The 21,642-nt window shown below is 37.7% G+C and overlaps 1 protein-coding gene across 4 annotated transcripts in view; it reads left to right on the forward strand.

The window, feature by feature from the left end:
- Nucleotides 1-20,349, forward strand: part of CLHC1 (clathrin heavy chain linker domain containing 1) — a 45,741-nt gene extending 25,392 nt beyond the window's left edge. For all 4 annotated transcript variants that reach the window (XM_049695971.1, XM_049695972.1, XM_033414223.2 and 1 more), the window contains 4 exons: nt 5,977-6,151; nt 12,441-12,643; nt 18,503-18,682; nt 20,037-20,349. In XM_049695971.1, coding sequence (XP_049551928.1) covers nt 5,977-6,151; nt 12,441-12,643; nt 18,503-18,682; nt 20,037-20,233 — 755 coding nt within the window. In that variant the 3' untranslated portion in view covers nt 20,234-20,349. The remainder of the gene's footprint in view (nt 1-5,976; nt 6,152-12,440; nt 12,644-18,502; nt 18,683-20,036) is intronic.
- Nucleotides 20,350-21,642: the final 1,293 nt, after the last annotated feature.

Raw genomic sequence — 21,642 nt, forward strand, 5'->3', positions numbered from 1 at the left:
GTAAATTTCTACAAAAAGACCTGCTGGGGATTGCACTGACTCTGTAGTTCAACTTAGGGAGAACAGACACTGAACAGTATTGAATTTTCTGATCCAGTGAACCCTTAAATATGGTATATCTCTCCATTTTTTTTAGGTCTTTTAAAATTTCTTTTAGCAATATTTTGTAGTTTTTAGTGTTCAGGGTTTTTTTTGTTTTGTTTTTTTGACATTGATGTTTAATTTTAAATGTTAAATGTTAAAATGTTTAATTTTTACTCAGAAGTTTCAGACATCTTATAAATACCCAGGAACTCTTTCTTTGGCTGTGCTCTGAATTTAGCATAAATTAAAAGTGATTAAAAAAATTAAAAAAAATTTTTTAAGTGATATTAGTATATTCCTGAGTTTCTTTCTCTTCTCCCTTTGACTTGGTCTACTCAAAGTAGGGATTGCAAGTTTAAGTAAAACTCAGTGCTTGCAATTAATGCTTAAATAAATATAATTACAGTGAAATTGGAAAACAGCCAACTTTTATTCATTTTATAGGTATGTGGATTTTATTCTGAGAAGTTCACCAATACTAGACTGGTGGTACTTACTGAGTGTTTCTGAGAATCACAAAATATTCTTTTATTTTAAAACTAAGATGCATTTTTAAAAGATGAGAAGCTCAGAAGGAGATGCAGGGGTATACATAAAGGGGAGGTATACTAAATGTAGCTTACAAATATAGAGATTAATTAGTCTTATCTTAGTTCTAAGTGGAAATTCTTGATGTCAAATATATACAGCTTGTTTTAAATAAATTTCTTAAAAATACCTTTAAATTCAGCAATTTGAACAAAAACATGCTTTTACCTGAACACAGAAAATCTGTTGTCTACACAGTGTATATAAACATATGTATTTATGGAGATCGCATGACTATGAATTGTGTGCAAATGGGCGTGTCTCATATTTTTGCCCACACAGTTTTCAGTATTTGATCCTAGTACACTGTAACACAGAGTGTAATTTTATAGTTTTTATTCAGTGGACTTGAAGTCAAGAAACCATCCCAATTATTTACAATTTAATAACTGAGTGATTATCAGATCATGTTACACTGCAAAAGTATTCTTATATCATGAATGCTGACACAGGGCATTTTGGGTGTTAAACAGTAACTTTCATAAGTCTGAGGTTTAAATTAGCATATGCATATGGCATATGTGGGGAAAATGCCACAAAATTTAATCAACTTATTATAATTACAGAGTTGTATAACCATTACTGAAATTTAATTTTAGAACATTTTCATTATTCCAAAAAAAAAACCTTGTACCAATTAACTCCTCATTCTCTATTGCTTATCCTCCAAACCCTGGGTAACCACTAATCTACTTGCTGTCTGTATAGATTTACTTATTCTGGACCTTTCATATAAATATGATAATACAATAAATAGTCTTTTGTGACTAGCTTCTTTCACTTAGCTTAATTTTTTTTTTTTTTGCGGTACGCGGGCCTCTCACTGTTGTGGCCTCTCCCATTGCGGAGCACAGGCTCCGGACGCACAGGCCCAGCGGCCATGGCTCACGGGCCCAGCCGCTCCGCGGCATGTGGGATCTTCCCGGACCGGGGCACAAACCCGTGTTCCCTGCATTGGCAGGCGGACTCTCAACCACTGTGCCACCAGGGAAGCCCTAGCTTAATGTTTTTGAGGTTCATTTATGCCATAGCATGTATCAGTAGTTCATTCCTTTTTATGGTGAAATAATATTCCATTGTATGGATGTACTGTATTTTGTTTATCCATTCATCTGCTTATGGTCATTTGAGTTGTTTCTACTTTTTGGTTATTATGAATAATGCAACTGAGCGTTTCTGTACAAGTTTTTGTGTGGATATGTTTTTATTTTTCTTGGATAGATACCTAGGAATAGAATTTCTGGGTTAGGGACTTCCCTGGTGGTCCAGTGGCTAAGACTCTGAGCTCCCAGTGCAGGGGGCCTGGGTTCGAACCCTGGTCAGGGAACTAGATCCCACATGCGGCAACTAAGAGTTTGCATGCTGCAACTAAAGATTCTGTGTACTGCAACTAAAGATCCCACATGCGGCAACTAAGAGTTTGCATGCTGCAACTAAAGATTCTGTGTACCGCAACTAAAGATCCTACAGGCTGCAATGAAGATCCCACGTGTGGCAGCAAAGATCCTGCCTGCCACAGCTAAGACCTGGCACAGCCAAACAAACAAATAAATAAATAAATAAGAATTTCTGGGTTATATGGAAACTCTGTGTTAATACTTTGAGGAACTGCTAAACTTTGCACTATTTTCCATTTCCACCACCAGTGTATGAGTTCTCATTTCTCCACATCCTTACCAATACTTGTAACGTCTATCTTTTTTTTTGTGTATTTTTTTTTACATCTTTATTGGAGTATAATTGCTTTACAGTGGTGTGTTAGTTTCTGCTTTATAACAAAGTGAATCAGTTATACATATACATATGTTCCCATATCTCTTCCCTCTTGCGTCTCCCTCCCTCCCACCCTCCCTATCCCACCCCTCTAGGTGGTCACAAAGCACCGAGCTGATCTCCTTGTGCTATGCGGCTGCTTTCCACTAGCTATGTATTTTACGTTTGGTAGTGTATATATGTCCATGCCACTCTCTTGCTTTGTCACAGCTCACCCTTCCCCCTCCCCATATCCTCAAGTCCGTTCTCCAGTAGATCTGTGTCTTTATTCCTGTCTTACCCCTAGGTTCTTCATGACATTTTTTTTTTTTTTTTTTTTTTTTTTTTTGCGGTACGCGGGCCTCTCACCGCTGTGGCCTCTCCCGCTGTGGAGCACAGGCTCCGGACACGCAGGCTCAGCGGCCACGGCTCACGGGCCCAGCCGCTCCGCGGCACGTGGGATCCTCCCAGACCGGGGCACGAACCCGTGTCCCCTGCATCGGCAGGCGGACTCCCAACAACTGCGCCACCAGGGGAGCCCCTTCATGACATTTTTTTTCTTAGATTCCATATATATGTGTTAGCATACGGTATTTGTCTTTCTCTTTCTGACTTACTTCACTCTGTATGACAGACTCTGGGTCCATCCACCTCATTACAAATAGCTCAATTTCGTTTCTTTTTATGGCTGAGTAATATTCCATTGTATATATGTGCCACATCTTCTTTATCCATTCATCCGATGATGGACACTTAGGTTGTTTCCATCTTTGTGCTATTGTAAATAGAGCTGCAGTGAACATTTTGGTACATGTAATGTCTCTCTCTTTTTTTTTTTTTTTTTTTGCGGTATGCGGGCCTCTCACTGTTGTGGCCTCTCCCCTTGCGGAGCACAGGCTCCGGACGCACAGGCTCAGCGGCCATGGCTCACGGGCCCAGCCGCTCCGTGGCATGTGGGATCTTCCTGGACTGGGGCACGAACCTGTGTCCCCTGCATCGGCAGGAGGACTCTCAACCACTGCGCCACCAGGGAAGCCCAATGTCTGTCTTTTTTTTTTTTTTTTGCGTGTCATTTTGATTAAAGTCTTTCTAATCTGTGTGAAGTGGTATCTCTTTTTTTTTCCTCATTGTGGTTTTAATTTGCATATCCCGAATGACTAACAATGTTGAGCATCTTTTCATGTGCCTGTTGGCCATTTTATCTTCTTTGGAGAATTGTCTATTCTTTGCCCATTTGATAATTGTTTTATTTGTGCTTTTATTATTGAGTTGCAAGTGCTCTTTTTAATTCCAGGTAAAAATCCCTTATCAGATAGATGATATGCAAATATTTTCTTCTAGTCTGTGGATTGCATTTTTGCTTTCTTGTTGGTGGTTTTTTTGTTGTTGTTCATTTGTTTGTTTTAAATTTTTTTTGATGTGGACCATTTTTAAAGTCTTTATTGAATCTGTTACAATATTGCTTCTGTTTTATGTTTTGGTTTTTTGGCCACGAGGTGTGTGGGATATTAGCTCCTTTACCAGGGATCGAACCCCCACCCACCCTGCACTGGAAGGCAAAGTCCCAACTGCCAGACCGCCAGGGAAGTCCCTCTTGTTGGTGTTTTTTGAGGTGCAAAAGGTTTTAATTTTGATGAAGTCCCATTTACCGATCTTTTTTAATGGCTGTGCTTTTGGTTTTGTATCTTAAGAAATCTTTGCCTAACTTAAGATCCTATGTTTTCTTCTAAGAGTTTTATTCATTTAGGTCTGTGGTCTACTATGAGTTAATTTTTTTGTTTGGTGTGAGATAGGGGTCCAAATTCATTCTTTTGCATGTGGATATCCAGTTTTCCTAGCACCATTTGTTGAAAAGACTTTTCTTTACCCATTAAACGGTTTTGGCCCCCCTTTGTAAGAAATCAATTAACCATAAATGTTTGAGGTTTTTTTCTAGACTCTTAATTCTATTCTGTTGCTCTAGATGTCCATCCTGTGCAATCATACTATCTTGATTACTGTAGTTTTGTAGTAAGTTTTGAAATTGGAAGTGTGATTCCATCTTTCTTTTGATTAGTATTAGCATGGTGTATCTTTTTTCCATACTTTTACTTTAATCTACTTAATTTGTGTCTTTGTATTTAAAGTCAGTGTCTCCTAGGCAACATGTACTTGGATCCTGCTTTTTTATACAGTCTGACAATATTTGTCTTTTAATTGGGGTGTTCAGATCATTTACATTTAATGTGATTGTTGACATGGTTGACTTTTATTTGTTTTCTGTTTTTTCTCATCTCTGTTATTTTTTTTCTCTTCTTCTACCTTCTTTTGGATTATTTGAATTTATTTATGATTCCATTTTTCTCCTTTGTTGATTTATGAGCCTATAACTCTTTGTTGTCTTATTTTGGTTGTTGCTTTAGGCTTTATGGGTTATATCTTTAACTTATCACATTCTACACTCAGGTGATTATGTACTACTTCATGCATCCCCTGGTGGCGCAGTGGTTGAGAGTCCTCCTGCCGATGCGGGGTACATGGGTTTGTGCCCCGGTCCGGGAAGATCCCACATGCCGCGGAGCGGCTGGGCCCGTGAGCCATGGCCGCTGAGCCTGCGCGTCCGGAGCCTGTGCTCCGCAACGGGAGAGGCCACAGCAGTGAGAGGCCCGAGTACCGCCAAAAAAAAAAAAAAAAAAAAATTTAAAAACAGTATACAGTTTGATCCTTGAACAACATGAATTTTAACTGCACAGGTCCACTTATAGGTGGATTTTTTTCAATAAATACTTGTTATAGTAATACATGACCCATCATTGGTTTAATCTGTGGTTGTGGAACTGTGGATATGGAGGACCCATGTGGATACACGTATTCATGGATTTTTGACTGAGTGGGGGTCAGTGCCCCTAACCCCTGCGTTGTTCAGGGATCAACTCTACTTCTAAATGCTTATATTCATAGCATTTACCATTTCTGGTCTTTATTCCTTTGTGTAGATTGTTTTCCTGTCTTGTGTCATTTTCCTTCTGCTTGAAGGACTACCTTTAACCTTTCTTATAGTACAGGTCTGCTGGTAGTATATTCTTTCAGCTTTTTAAAAATTTTAAATAAAAGAAATTTTTTTTTGGCTGTACCATGCAGCTTGCAGGATCTTAGTTCCCTGACCAGAAATTGAACCCAGGCCCATGCCAGTGAAAGCGCTGAGTCCTAACCACTGGACTGCCAGGGAATTCCCATTTTATAGCTTTTTAAACTTTTTCTGGAGGCTCTGAAGTAGATTTCCATTCCATGCTGCTCTCCTAGCTTCTAGGTAGCTGTCAGCAATCTTTGGCGTTCCTTGGCTTGTAGACCCATCACTCCAACCTCTGCCTAGGTTTTCACATAGCATATGATATTTAGTCATTATCCAAAATATAAAGTTTAATCCACAAGCATTACTTAAAAATTATAAATACGTAATTTTAGATTAAAATTTTTAGAAAATGCAATGAGATGAAAATAAGAATATGAAGTAAGGAAAAGCAAACTATTACTTAAAAGTATTTGACTCAAAAACTTTTCTTCTCTTTGTAGCTGTTGGAAAAACTAGAGGAAAGCCTTTCCCATTACTCTTATTTTTTGAGGCTATCTTTAGCATAAGTCATGCTTTTAAACATCCTGTTGATGCAGAACTAACCCTGGAAGGAATCAAATGTGGATTATCTGAAAAACGTTTAGATTTAGTTATCAATTGGGTCACCCAGGAAAGGTAAGCAAAGTTAAACTTTTAACTTAATTTTGAAATTTGCTTAATAAAGTTTTTTGTTTTCAAATTTTAATAGTTTTCTTATCAGTACATTATTTGAGCATTTATTTCAAATCTCTGTTGCAACTAATCAGTCACAAAGTATTTACTAAGCATTCATGGATGGAGTAATAGAGCCTAGTCACAATGAGCCCAGATCAGGAGTTGACTCAAGGCAGCTGACAAGATGTTTCATGACCACTTAATGGTGCATGGAAGTTGATAGGTAAGGATAGAAAAGGATTGATCAGTATCATGCTGCTCAGAGGGATAAGGCAGGAACCTGTTTTCAGGCAGGCTGTGGATACATGTAAAGGGTAAACCCAGGAGAAAACTTGTAAGCAGGAGGGACATGGACCCAAGGTAGCATTTAAAAGAAAATACAAACCAGCAAGGACAGGCAGGAGGTGGCTTCTTGGAGTTGAGTCTCGGCACAAATTGGCAGATTTGTACCGGGGTTCCCTTAGATTGGGTTCCCTGGAACCAAAGCCTGAAACAGGAATTTGGGTGTACATGGTTGATAGAAGGAGGGCTTCTGAAGAAAAACCTATAAGGGACTGAGTGAAACAGAACAGGGAAGGGGAAATAGCCAAGCAAGGACATGACCTCAGGCAAGTTCTAACCTTGGCCTTACTTATAGCGGGTTGGCTCTGAAGCATAAAACACATCACAGAGCTGTTCTCACTTGAGGCAAGGGGCCAGCCTTCCTTTCTTCTCCATCAGTCAGTCAAGGGCTGTGGGCTGCCTAGATGGGAATACATAAGTCTGGGCATGGTGGCTCCCACTAGCCCAGGGCAATTCCCTATGGAAGGGAAGGACCTGTGAGCCACTGGCAGCCAACACCCAGAGCAGCTGGGGAAGGGTACGTTGGCCCAGTAAGGAGGATTTGGGCAGGACGCCAAAACAGCATCTGCCTTAGTCAACCATTTGCACAATACAGATCTATATGCTTCTCACATTAAGTTCACTCCATCCAGGCATATCTTCTCTAGGATTTTGTGGTCAATTCTTGGGGAAACTTATAAGAGGAGGGTTAGCAGGAGGAACTATAGCCCTTGTTGCTAGGTCCTAGGGCTGTAATTCAGTTTTTTTACAACTTTATTGAGATATAATTTACATAGAATAACCTATACATGTTTAAAGTGTACAATTTGATTAGTTTTTTAAAAACAGCATTATTAAGACACAATTGATACACAGTAGACCGCACATATTTAAGGTGTACAATTTAAGTTTTGACATATATATATATATCCATGTAATCATCACCACAATCAAGATAATAAACATATCCATGACCCTCAAATGTTTCCTTATGTACCTTTGTAATGCCTCCTCCTTCATTCCACCACCTCTCAATAACCACTGATCTACTTCATGTTATTCTAGATTCGTTTTCGTTTTCTAGAATTTTATATATATGGAATCACACATTGTATATTCTTTTCTCTCCTTGGTCTGGCTTCTTTCACTTACATTTATTTTGAGATTCATACATATTAATTAGTACTCATTATCTTTCTCTATAACTCATTATAGATTCTTCTTACTTACAGTTTTGGTCTTGATAGCTTGTCTGGTAGAATGACTGTGGTTACCATGCCTTTATCAAACCATCTTTTTTTTTTTTTCTTGATTTTGATTTTATGTTGGAGTATAGTTGATTAACAATGTTGTATTAGTTTCAGGTGTACAGCAAAGTGATTCAGGTACACATATACACACATATCTATTCTTTTCGAAATTCTTTTTTGTTTTTTTTGGCCATGCTGCATGGCATGCTGGATCTTAGATCCCTGAACAGGGATCAAACCTGTGCCCCCTGCAGTGGAAGCACAGAGTCTTAACTACTGGACCGCCATGGAAGTCCCCAAATTCTTTTCCCATTGATAAACCATGGTTATTGATTTACCCACTAACAGTGTTCAGTTGTCTTGGGACTACCCAGACAAGTAAGCTTCATGAATAAGTGGCCCAGACTCCATGTCAACTACCATTGCCTGATGGACACTACTTCCACAGCTCACACCTATGGGCTCATGCAAGGGTGGGGTTACCAAAGACCAACAGACAGGAGAAGAAAAAAAACAAACCCAAATTTGGTTCATGGAAGGTTCAGATGGTGTCCAGGTGATGCCAACTTGTCACTTCATCTTTTGAAGACAGAGGAACATCCTTTAGGAAGACATGTACTCCTTAAACCAATGATAATTATATAGTGCTGTATTCCCAATACGTAGAATACTTGGGTCTGGGAAATGAAGAGTGGCCCTGCTCAACTATTACTCCCAGGAGCCTGCTTGGAGAGTGTGTTAGTCAGGATTCTCCAGAGAAACAGAAAAAATATATATAAATAAAAAATTGGCTCATATGATTATAGAGGCTGAGAAGTCCCAAGATCTGCAATCAGCAATGCAGAGAGTCAAGAGAGTCAATGCTGTAACTTCCAGTCCGAAAGCCGGCAGCCTTGAGACCCAAAGGCAGGAAAGACTGATGTCCCAGCTAAGTAGTCAGGCAGCAGGAGTTCCCTCTTTCTTGAGGAAGAGTCATCCTTTTTGTACCATTCAGGCCTTTAACCGATTGGATGAGGGCCACCCACATTCAGGAGAGCAATCTGCTTTACTCAGCCTGTCAGTTAAAATGTTACTCTCTTCAAATACATTCTCACAGACACACCCAAAATAATATTTGACCAAATATCTGTTGTTGGTCAAATAATATCAAGTGTCAACTTGATATTATTTGACCAACAACATCAAGTTGACACTTAGAATGAACCATCAGCACAGGGAGTTTGTGCTTCCCTTGCCTGCAACTTTAGGCTCTGTGAGTCTGGAAGTCCTGATTGACTTTATCATGAGAAGGCAGGACTATTGCTAAATAATGGGGCAAAGGGGAATATTTTTGGCACTCAGGCTCCCTATGCCCTTGAAGAGAGTATGATACCTGGATTTAGCTGATGTCATTTACTGCTTGGGAAATTTTATAACGGAAGGAGTGAGACAGGATAGGGAAAGAGCCAAGCAAGGATGTGAACTCAGGTGAAGTCTAGTATTAGTATTATAAAGAGAGAGCTGTGGAGCATAAGCCATACCGCAAAGTTGTTACCGCTTTTTTATGGGACTGGCTTTTTTTATCCCTTACTAGTCAGTCGTCAGCTCTAGATTACTAAGGGGTTGAAAGATAGGCATAACTTTCTAGGTGAGGTGGCTCCAGTCAGCTGAAGGCAATTCTTTGGAGGAGGGGCAGCTATGAGCTGTCAATAATCAGCTGGAGAAGGGGCACTGGCACAGTAAAGGGGACCTGAGTAGGCACCAAAACTGTGTCTACCAGCTTATGAAGATCAATCTGGAAATAGATAACAGCTCCTTTTGCTGGGTCTATGTGGGCATGGGTTGGGCTGTGAGTATTGGAAGGCAGAGTGACGAAAGGCCTCCCTGTCTTCTCTCTAGTAGCCATGGCCTTCTTGTTTTGCAGCCTGAGGGCTATGCTTTCTTGGCTCTAAATGCATAGGGACATAGAATACATATTAGAGACTAGGTACAGTTCTCATCTTTAAGAATTGTATCATAAGGGAGTAGATGGACAAATGTAAGCACTCCCTAAATAACAAATCCATGACTTAGAAATGTCCCAAACAAAAATGGCAAGTTTGCATACTACTACCTACTGCTACACATTTCAAATTCATCATTTCCCTGCACAACTGTGGATAGTCATAAAACTGCCCTGGGTTGATCTCACTATTGTTTCCCAGCGCAAAGTAGCTTTCTCTCACCCTGTCTTGTTATGCCTTCACTTACTGTTCACACAGTAATTAATTATTCACATAATAATAATTATGTTCACGTAATTCCTGTTTTAGGAAACTTCTTCATATGTGTACCCCTCTTTTCAGCCTTTGCCTCCTCCTTTCTTTCCCTGCCTGGTCACACTTCTACACTCCCCACAAAAAGTACTTGTCAGGGAGCCCTGGAAATGGTGCAGGCATGAGGACAGCGTCAGAAAGTGCATGTTCATTACTAACACCTGTTATCTAGTTCAAAGACACTTCAGACAAGATTAATTTCCTTACATATACTTGGCCCATTCTACCTCTTAGTTGTAAGAATTTAAACTCTTATGCATTTCCCTGAGTGCATAAAGTGGGAAAATACCACTGCATTTTTCCTGAATTATTCATATTTGTATTTCTGTATTTTTCTGGACATACCATTTAGCATAAATGTCTTTATTCTAAATAGGACAATTTTCTTTAACCCACTCAACTCTAGCGCATTCATGAGCTAATTAATATTGTTTGGATTTTCCATGTTTTGGGTTTCTTCTATTTAGATACCTTAGACACTATAAAAATCATTACGGCTTTACTCCATACCATATTGGTAGTGATTAATTTTAAAATATTAGATTTGAATCTTCTGGCAGCATTTTTATTTTTTCTTAAGCTTTGATGGAACTGTGTGGTAAAACTATGCACTAAAATTAGAAGGCTTTGGATAACTGGATTATACCTATTCATACATTTCAGGTCTCCATTAGAAACTCATAAAAACAAAAATCTGGCCTTTTTCAAAAAAATTATTGGATGACTACTACTGAAAATGTGCTACAGACTGAAAACAAGGCAAAACCTTGTTTTGGGTGTCTGACTGCTACCTCTTTTACCCCAGGGCTAGAATCCTTGTTTTTCTCACCCCCTGACCCCCGTCACACACACACACACACACCACCCCACCCCCCACTACCACCCGCCGCCTGCTTTTCCTTTGGGGCCAATTCCATTTTGGGGCTTGATCCTCCTCCTCCTTTTGGATAATTTTCTTTTTAATCATACTCTTTGCTTCTGATCATCCTTTTGGAAAGTGACAAATGAAGGCAGAGCAAACCTTAGTCTCAACTCTGGCCTTCTCTCAGGTGGAACAGCATCGTGAGGGTGACCACTGAAAATAATGAAATAATGGTATTAATAAGAAATAAATACTAAGATACTGGTATTTTCATGTTGCTCCAGTAATGCAGTCACTACAACAACTGAAATAATGACTTGTTCAGTCTCAGGAAACGTTGTGGCTTTAACTACCAAAACTTATATTTTGGTATTAAAATGTGGAAGTCGGGGAATTGCTTCCTAAATAATTGATTTGTACTCAGGAGCTGCCTTTTGCTTTTAAACCCACCTCTCTGCTGCCTGCCCCAACAAACACAGAGGGCTTTATCTACTTAATTTTCAATAGAGAGACATTTTGTAGGAGTTTCATGATTTCATTTTATTGTTATTGGCATTATATTACATGTATACAGACACTAATATTATGTGACTGTTGTTATTCTGTAGCTATTAATTAAAAATATAATTATGGGACTTCCCTGGCAGTCCAGTGTTTAAGATTCCATGCTCCCAATGCAGGGAGCACGGGTTCGATCCCTGGTCAGGGAACTAAGATTCTGGATGCTGCATGACGTGGCCAAAAAACACCCAAACAATAAAGCCCAATTTCAGTACAGCCAGTAATTAGAAGTGATATCTTTAATGATACACAGATGTTTTTTGGCTTATGCTGATAGTTTCTAGGTGGAGTTAGTAGTACAGATGGTTCCCTTCAATTGTGTATGAAGATGGTGCACTAAAATTGATGAAAAGTGAAATCTACTTACTTGAGCCATCTCAAAAGAACTGTTTCTTCAGTCTCTCCTAATAGACACAGTCAAGTCCCTTTATTCCCCCCGTTGTTTCTTTCAAATCTATAACAATTAAAAAAAAAAACAACTGCTGTCGCACTTTCTGTTTTCGTTTTAGTACAAATGCTTGCAAGATCTGTTGGTAATTTTGAGCTAAAGATTTTGTCACTATCTTTAACCAACATTTAATAAGTTCTTACATTCTGCAGGGTATTGGAATCTACATAACAGCTAAGAACATTGAGAGCCTCAATTATGAGAGGATTTTTGTTTACCTTGAAATTTTAAATCCCACCAATCTGTTCAGGAGAATTTTAACCTTGTTTGTAGATTTTTTTAAAAGTTGAGCTCAGTTTCACCAAAATTACTTTCCCCAAAGGAAGACATGGTGATTGGTTTTGTTCTTGTTGTTAAGTCTTGGATATGTTTAATTTCATCAGTTGCCTATTAAGTTGGAATCCTTATAGACCATAGAAAATCCAGTTCTACTGTGCTGAATTTTCAAATATTTCATTCTCATCCATTCATCAAGAGCTCACTAATGTGTGCCCTATTGATCTGCTTGCTCTAGGCTGACATTTTCTGAGGAGGCTGGGGATGTGATGTTTGATTATGGGGAGCAGGATACTTATAACAAGGCCAAGTGTCTGGCTTTAGCTCAGATTATCTATAGTGAATGTGGCCTGCGCAAGAAAGCTCTCCTTTGCCTGTGTAAACAGGGTCAAATTCAAGGGGCCATGGAGTACATACAACAATTCAAGGCCTTTACTTCTGGTAAGTGAAAAAGCCTATTATTTGTATACATTCGAATTCTGGACTTGAATTTAAGATCACCCATGATAGTAGGCAAAATTTTGGACTTACACATTATAAAGCTTGTTTTGTGTATACCGGTAAGTAGATTTCTTTTGTAATTTTTAGTGAAAACAGGTAAGCTGAAGCTGATTGACTTTGATGGTGGACATTCAAATACATTTTATATTTCTTCAGTACATAAACATTTAGTAAACTTGCAGATATTTGGACCATGCTACTTAAAGGATTTTTAAAAAATAACTGAACTTATATATATCATTCTGAACTATAATATAAGCATTAGAAATGAAGAATTAGTGAAATAATGTTGATTTAAAAAGTTTGAAACACCTAAGTTGCAGCTGGGCAGTGATCTGAGAGAATTGTGGACATTAGGGTGACCTTAGTTTTTTGTTTGTTTGTTTGTTTGTTTAATTTTGTTTATTTATTTTTGGCTGTGTTGGGTCTTCGTTTCTGTGCGTGGGCTTTCTCTAGTTGCGGCGAGTGGGGGCCACTCTTCGTCTTGGTGCACGGGCCTCTCACTATCGCGGCCTCTCTCGTTGTGGAGCACAAGCTCCAGACGCGCCGGCTCAGTAGCCGTGGCCCACGGGCGCAGTCGCTCCGCGGCATGTGGGATCCTCCCAGACCAGGGCTCGAACCCGTGTCCCCTGCATCGGCAGGCAGACTCCCAGCCACTGCGCCACCAGGGAAGCCTCAGGGTGACCCTAGTTGAATGAGCTGATCTCTTCTTATAGTCTAGTTCAGCAGTAGCCTTAATGTACAGGCAGTCCTGACATATCCCCAAATCCCAGGCCTATGTCAATCCTGATTTTGCAAGCTGTGTACTCCAGTTCTAAGAAATTGCACAATGGAACAAAATATAGCACTTTTAGGTCACATTTTTCCAGGAAAAAGAATCTTTTATGGTTGTCGAATCTGATCATTTTCAAAGAGTAAATTGACTTTTACTTAGAATCTGTTTTTTAGAGTTATTAATTTTTTTCATTCATTATGTAACAGCATGCCCGATATTATTAGTGTAATAATAGCTATAGTTCAGCTTTTTACATGCCTTACCTCACTTAATCCTTATGTTAACTCTATGAACTAGGTTTGTTATTATCCCTTTTTTTTTTTTTTTTTTTGCGGTACGTGGGCCTCTCACTGTTGTGGCCTCTCCCGTTGCGGAGCACAGGCTCCGGACGCGCAGGCTCAGCGGCCATGGCTCACGGGCCCAGCCGCTCCGTGGCATGTGGGATCTTCCCGGACCGGGGCACGAACCCATGTCCCCCGCATCGGCAGGCGGACTCTCAACCACTGCACCACCAGGGAAGCCCATCCCTATTTTATAGATGAAAAATAACTGTGTCCAAAGAGAGGCTAAGGCACAGAGAGGTAAGTAATTTGCCTATATAGACACAGCGATGGAACAGAATCTGGCAGAGTAGTTACGACACAATATTTGTTGAATGAATTATATATTTTATTAATATTATCTAATTTATACAGATTCAGTTTCTGTGTTAAGTATTATTTTTCCATAGAATTATTTTAGTCAAGAAATCAAGGTTTTAATTACTCTTGGAATTTTTATTGAATGAAATGTGAAGTTTCTTTTTTTGCTTGCAAAATTTGCCTTGCATGAGTATACAGAAATATGATTGACTCATTATCATATTATCCTGTTCCTCTAGTAGTGCATTACACTGTAAAATAATTATACAGTCAGCCCTCCATATTCATGGGTTCCACATCCATGGATTCAGTGAACTTCAGATTGAAAATATTTGAGGGAAAAAAAATTCCAGAAAGTTCTAAAAAGCAAAACTTGTGTTTGCTGTGCACCAGCAATTATTTACATAACATTTGCATTGTATTTACAACTATTTACATATTATTTACATTGTATTAGGTAATCCAGAGATGATTTAAAGTATATGGAAGGATGTGTGTAGGTTATATGAAAATACTATGCCATTTTGTATAAGAGACTTTTTATATAAGAGACTTGAGCATACTCAGATTTTGCTATCTGCAGGGGGTCCTGAAACCAAACCCCGTGGATATCAAGGGACAACTGTATATTGTACTAATGTAAGAAATATTAACTCTCCTATGTAATTAGAACCTTGATATTTATCCTCAGAATTTATTTAGTACAACATAATAAGATAATAATAACCTGAGGAAAATTAAGCTTAAAAGGTAGAAACAATGTTTGAAAAATTACTCTGCTTATTTTACTTTTTAATGACAAACAACCACAGCTTTCCAAAGGATCATCCTTGGCCTCAGGGGACAGACTCAGTTTGTTAATACTTTCTGGTTTCAGAAGAAAATGGTCTTTCTCAGATTTAGACTGTCAACTTTACATTTACAAATCAAAGAAACAGAACAAAAACGGTGAAGTCCTAAAAAGGTCTTTTGTTCCAAAAGCATAAATCTGACTCATAGAGCATCTGTTTTAGAAGGAAAAACACTTCGTTTTTCCTCCCTAATGATTTCTAGAATAAAGCCTGAAATGATTTGTTTGTTCACCTTCCCCATCGTCATTAAACAAGTGAATGTACCTGTCTGGTTATATTCTAGATATGGAATTCTAGACTCCGAGGCTAGAAACAATCTAGAAACTGGGTTATTCTAGATCCGAGGCTCTCAAACCTTCTGGTCTCCGGTCTCCTTCATAGTTTTAAAAAACATTGAAGATCCCAAAGAGTTTTTGTCTATGTGGGTTCTACCAATTGATATTTATCCTATTAGAAATTAAACCAGGGACTTCCCTGGTGGTGAGTGGTTAAGACTTTGCCTTCCAATGCAGGGGGTGTGGGTTCGATCCCTGGTCCAGGAGATAAGGTCCCACATGCCTTGCGGCCAAAAAAAAAACCAAAACAGAAAACAGAAGCGATATTGTAACAAATTCAATAAAGACTTTAACAAAAAAGAAATTAAACCAGAAAAAAATTTTTATTGGAGTATAGTTGATGTACAATATTATATGTTACAGGTATACAATATAGTGATACACAATTTTTAAAGGTTATACTCCATTTATAGTTATTATAAAATATTGGCCATATTCCCTGTGTTGTACAATATATCCTTGTAGCTTATTTTATACTTAATAGTTGGTACCTTTTAATCTCCTACCCCTAAATTGTCCCTCCCCCTTTCCCTCTCCCCACTGGTAATGACTAGTTTGTTCTCTATATCTGTGAGTCTGTTTCTGTTTCGTTCTATTCTCAACTGGTTTTCAGCCAGGTTGAGCTTCTTCAGCTGGAGCGTGGGTGCCAGGAGCTGGGGGGTGGGGGGGTGGGAGAGGAGTTGGGGGGCAGAGTCTGCAGCCTATTGCCACACAGGTAGAGCTCCTGGAGGTGGCTCAGGCCATTCAGGGTATCAGGAGACAATGAGGCCAGCTCGTTGAAGGAGACGTCCGTGGTGTTGAGTGCCGGCAGTGCCCATCCCAGCAAGGGCAGGCTTCTCAGCTTATTGTGGGATATAATCAGGGTGTCCAGCCAGGGCAGTGTCACATCAGTCTGCAGGCTGGTCCGCTGGCTCTTCCCCAGGTGCAGCTGAGTGAGGTGAGTCAGATGCATCTATTTTTTTAGATTCCACATATTAAGTGAGATCATACAGTATTTGTCTTTCTTTGTCTGACTTATTTCACTTAGCAAAATGCCCTCCAAGTCCATCCATGTTGCTGCAAATGGCAAAATTTCACGTTTAAAATAACAACAATAGGAAATTCCCTGGTAGTCCAGTGGTTAGGACTCTGTGCTTTCACTGCTGAGGGTGCAGGTTTAATAATCCTTAGTTGGGGAACTAAGATAGCACAAGTTGTGCCGCAAGGCCAAAAACAAAAGCAAAAACAACCAACAGCAATAAACCAATTATGTATTGTCATAAGTAAAATATTTTTATGAAAAGTAACTTTTCCAAAGCTAAACAATTTAAGGAAAAGAGTGACACTGTTTTACATTTTTGTAAATCTCTGTAATGTCTGGTTTAGTAGAAGATAGCTGGCTTCCCATATCTGATCCTATATTCAGACTATTGTAATATGTCATGTAGCTTCTGGAAAAACACCACTGTATATTTGTGAGAGAAGGAGAATAAAAAAGGCAAATTTTAGTATTTTTATGAAAATAGTTCTGACTTTATGGACCCTAGACCATATTTTGAGAACCACTGTTCTAAGTATCTAGGTATATGTGAGTTAAACAGTACCATGGTTGATATATAGACCCTTATAACCTTATTAAAATAGAACATACAAGATAAATAACGATCATTATTACATGTCAAACCAAGGAATAAGGAAATGCATTCTGAAGTAAGTAGAGGGGTAGGTTCATAGGATTTGAACTTGTGTCCTTTCTAATTAGTCAGAGACCATATCTTGTACATAATGGAGTAAATATTGGTTAATCAATTAATGGAGAAGAGTATTTGAATACTTGATTGAATGAAATGGAGAGAGATGGATGAGTTGTGAAATGTTGGAGACAGGGTTGTCCTATATAAATAACTTCACCTTAGTGGAGGCCAGATTGAGCGACCCAAATCATAAACTTCTACCTCTTTTCTAGGGAAAATTTTTAAAAAATTATTTGACTTCATTGATATAGAATTATATTCTGCTATTCCTTGCTTCATCTTTTACCATTTCTCTTTCCTTCTCTCTCTCTCTCTTTGTGTGTGTATGCATGTATATATATATACATACACACAATGCACACACACATACATATTTATTATTTTGGAGGAGCAGCACCACAGATTGGAAGGTCATGGACTTTGGGGGTCAGATGAACTGTTCTTCTTTAGACTGTGTGTCTAATTCTGGGAAAACTAACCTCTCTAAGCCTGTTTCCTCACTTGTAATGTGAGAATAATAATATCTGACTTATACTGAATATTAGGTGTAGTAATTTAATATATGTAAGTTCACAGTACAATAAATATGTGTTTAATAAACACTAGATTACCTTGTATTACCTTTTAGAGTGCAGGTATGTTTACACGTAGTTCTTGAAATGCTCTCAAAAATTATTCTGAAAATTACCTCTGTTGTGGCTCAAGAATATTTTTACTTAAAAAAATTTAGTAAGTTAACACAAAGTTTATAAATTTAAGAATATAAATCATGATTGTAGCTTTAGATTATCTGAATGGTTAACTAGTAGATTAAACCATATGAAATTGCTTTTTTTTTTGAAGTAAAAAATGGTCAAGTGTAGGCAACTTCATATGGCTCAACCTCTAGCTACTTGAACTAGCAGCTTCTTAAAATCTTCATATTTGGGTTTCTAAATACTTGATATTTTTAGGAAAAATTGCTGAGCCCCTTTTCTGTGCAAGGCACAGCAAGAAAGATATACTCAGTAGAAGTTGGCCCCCAAATGAGCAACAAGATGTAGACAAAAATAACGTAGTATTAGATGGGAGCTTAGAAATTGTGGAGATACTAATTCTAGCACTTTAAGATACAAAAACTGAGGTCCAAAAGATTAAGTGACTGATTGAGCTATGATTAGAATTCAGGATTCGTGATTGTCAACCTGGTCCTTTTTTTATACCACATTTCTTTCCAAGACTGTTCTCTGATAAATTTTTTTTCCTGGTACTATGTTTAGGTAGTTTTCCTTTGTTTTCTGCGATGCTGAGTATGATTTTTTTTTTTTTTTTGGATTGGAGATAGTAATGTTGAATTCATTGAGGGCTTTGGAAGGATTGGAAAAAGAAGAGTTGATTGGCAAATATAGACATTAGCTAGTCCCAGTTTCTAGTTGATGTATCATATTAGGATGTTGAGACACAGTTTTTCATTTTTGCTTTCAGATGACCTGATGCAGCTAATAAAGTTATGTCCCCACACTGAATTAATTCAGTGTCTCACTAAAGAATGGAATGGGAAACCACCATATTTATCTTTTGGTCTTGCTGTACTTCACCTGTTCTCTGTAGATATGAAAAAAGTTGGCATTAAGCTACTTCAAGAAATAAATAAAGATGGGAAAGGTAAGTGAAGTAAAATTTTGTAGTGAAAGAAATAGTAGTGGGTTATTTAGGGAAAGGTTTAAGATTATTATGTTTGAGTTAACTCTATCTTCCTAAGAGTTTATTCTTGGCAAGAGTTAACTTTAGGTGTTTATAAATGTAAAGATTACCATGTTAATAATAATCTGTTGGCAGTAGTATATATTTGTTGAGAGAATTAGAATGAAGAGAGACTCTTTCTGAAGCTTGAGGGTAACATCATAATAATTATAATAGCTATGACTACTGTAAACTCTTTATATATATTAACATGTATATATTTAATAATTTATATATATTTTTTAAAATGTTATTTAGATAAACTTTATGTTTTTTATTACTAAACCAAATATATATGAAAATATTATTTACATATATTATTTACTCTGAACCTCACTCTGGAGTGGGATCAGGAATAACTAATTAGATCTCACTTTTTTCTTTCCTTTCTCTAATTTAATATAGAAACTTGAGCAGACAGGTTGATTTTAAATTATCATATGGGGCCAAAGAAAGAATAGTAAATTACATGAAAACATAGTGGGGAAGATAATTTAGAAATTATCATTACAGATATCAACTAAAATATTTTATTTGATAGAAAAATAGTAATCATGGTAGAAATAAAATGATAGTGATTACAATAACCTGAATAGAGATCCTCTTTCATCAAGTATTATAAGTAATGCAGGTAGTAGATAAACGAGTTCCATAAATAGTTCCAAAGAGGGTCACTATAATTGATTTTCAAAAGTAAATAATATCATTAGTTTTCTTTAATAAACAAAATCCTTCTTTTATTTCCTTTAGAAAAATATTTGTTAAAGCAGGCCCATCATTAAGAGGTCTCTGTCTAGAGATAGGATGGAGGTTTTGCCAAAGTTTTTTAAACCCTTAGGTTAGCACTATAGGGCATTTATAAAAGTGTTTGAAGGATCATGAAAACTTGACCATCAGATTTGTTTGATAGTTCCTAGTGGTACCTTATAGACTGTGAATAAGGCTGAGCCCACATTCTTCACTTTCTGAGCTCCCTTCCTTTCAGCCTTCAGCATCTGCTGACCTTACCAAGAAGGAGATGAGTGGAAGAATAGGTAATGTGAGAAATGGTGGAGAGTTGAATTGAGGCATGAAAAGGTTAATGAAAAAGGAGGAGGAGAAGGAACTAACACTTCAGTACTTACTATGAGCTCGACTAGGCATGCCACGTTACACTTAAAGGAATCAGGTCTAATAGTAATGGAGTTGAAATGATATCTCTTTATTTTTGAAGAATTGCTAAGTATGGATTATCAAATAAGCGCTATATTATAATATTGTATTTTTATTTCCTCAGATGCAGTTGAACATCTTATGATAAATGATCCATTTTGCTCCCTAGAAGAGTGGCAAGAATTAGCAAATATATGTTTACAGAATGGCTTTGACAAATTATCTAATGACATCATGTCTGTTCTTCGATCTCTAGCTGGGGTTACAGAAATTTCTGAAGAGGATGATAAAGTCAACTTGATGCAGCATGTTTTTTGGTAGTTCTACATCTTAACCAGTTGAGGGAGCCTGTACAACATTTTATATATATCAGTTAGGCAAACTGATTTTGGTATAACTAACTTATAAATAAATCTGGAGTATGAAGTTCTCAGAAATATATCATGCTTCTTTATGATGACGTTTAGATTTGTCCTTGAAATATTTACACCATTGCTTCCTTTTTTTATATGGTCATTTTGTATATTGAATCTTTCTAAAATTCCTATGTACTTTATTTTTTCTTTTTTAAAATTTTTATTTTTTATTTAATTTTAATTTTATTTTGGAGTATAGTTGATTTACAATATTATGTTTCAGATGTACAGCAAAGTGATTCAGTTATGCACATATTGGATTGGCCAAAAAGTTCATTCGGTTTTAAGTAAAAATAAAAGGCATTTTTCATTTTCGTCAAGAACTTTGTTGAACAATGTATTCATTAACTGAATGAACTTTTTGGCCAACCCAATACACATATCCATTCTTTTCCCATATAGGTTATTACAGAATATTGAGTAGAGTTCCCTGTGCTATATAGTATGTTCTTGTTGATTATCTATTTTATTTTATTTTATTTATTTTATTTATTTATTTTTGGCTGCACTGGGTCTTTGTTACTGCCTGTGGGGTTTCTCTCGTTGTGGCGAGTGGGGGTTACTCTTCATTGCGGTGCGCGGGCTTCTTACTGCAGTGGCTTCTCCTGTTGTGGAGCACGGGCTCTAGGCACGTGGGCTTCAGTAGTTGCAGCACGCAGGCTCAGTAGTTGTGTTTCACGGGCTCTAGAGCGCAGGCTCAGTAGTTGTGGCGCACTGGCTTAGTTGCTCCGCGGCATGTGGGATCTTCCCGGGCCAGGGATGGAACCCGTGTCCCCTGCATTGGCAGGCGGATTCTTAACCACTGCGCTACCAGGGAAGCCCCTGGTTATCTATTTTATATATAATAGTGTGTATATGCTACTCCTAATTTATCCCTCCTGTATATTGAATCTTGATAAAGTCTAAGAATGTAAGTGTATAAATCTCAGTTTAGGCATTTCTATCTAAGTGCATAAGTTAATGTCTAAATATATTCCTTTCTGGTGATCTAATTTAATAGCAAGAACTGAGGAAGGTGTGAGTAGTATCTGTCAGACTGATTGCCCAAATATCAAATGCTATAAGTCTGACTTGTAACAAGTAAGGCAGGATGCCATTTCAAGGTTTTCACTGGCAAAAACCTAGAGTATAGTAATTTTGTACTACTGACTCAAAGATGTGCTCCATGCTTTGGTATATATAAATGGCAAATGTTAAGCTTCTGCTATAAAACTTGGGAATTTCAGCATGTTCTTATCTAGAGAGAGAATAGCCAAATTTTGCAAAGAAGTAGTAGTTCTACATCTTAGACCCAGGATACCTGTAGGCATGGAA

Source organism: Orcinus orca, chromosome 13, assembly GCF_937001465.1.
Source record: "Orcinus orca chromosome 13, mOrcOrc1.1, whole genome shotgun sequence".
In the NCBI taxonomy this organism is placed as follows: Eukaryota; Metazoa; Chordata; class Mammalia; order Artiodactyla; family Delphinidae; genus Orcinus; species Orcinus orca.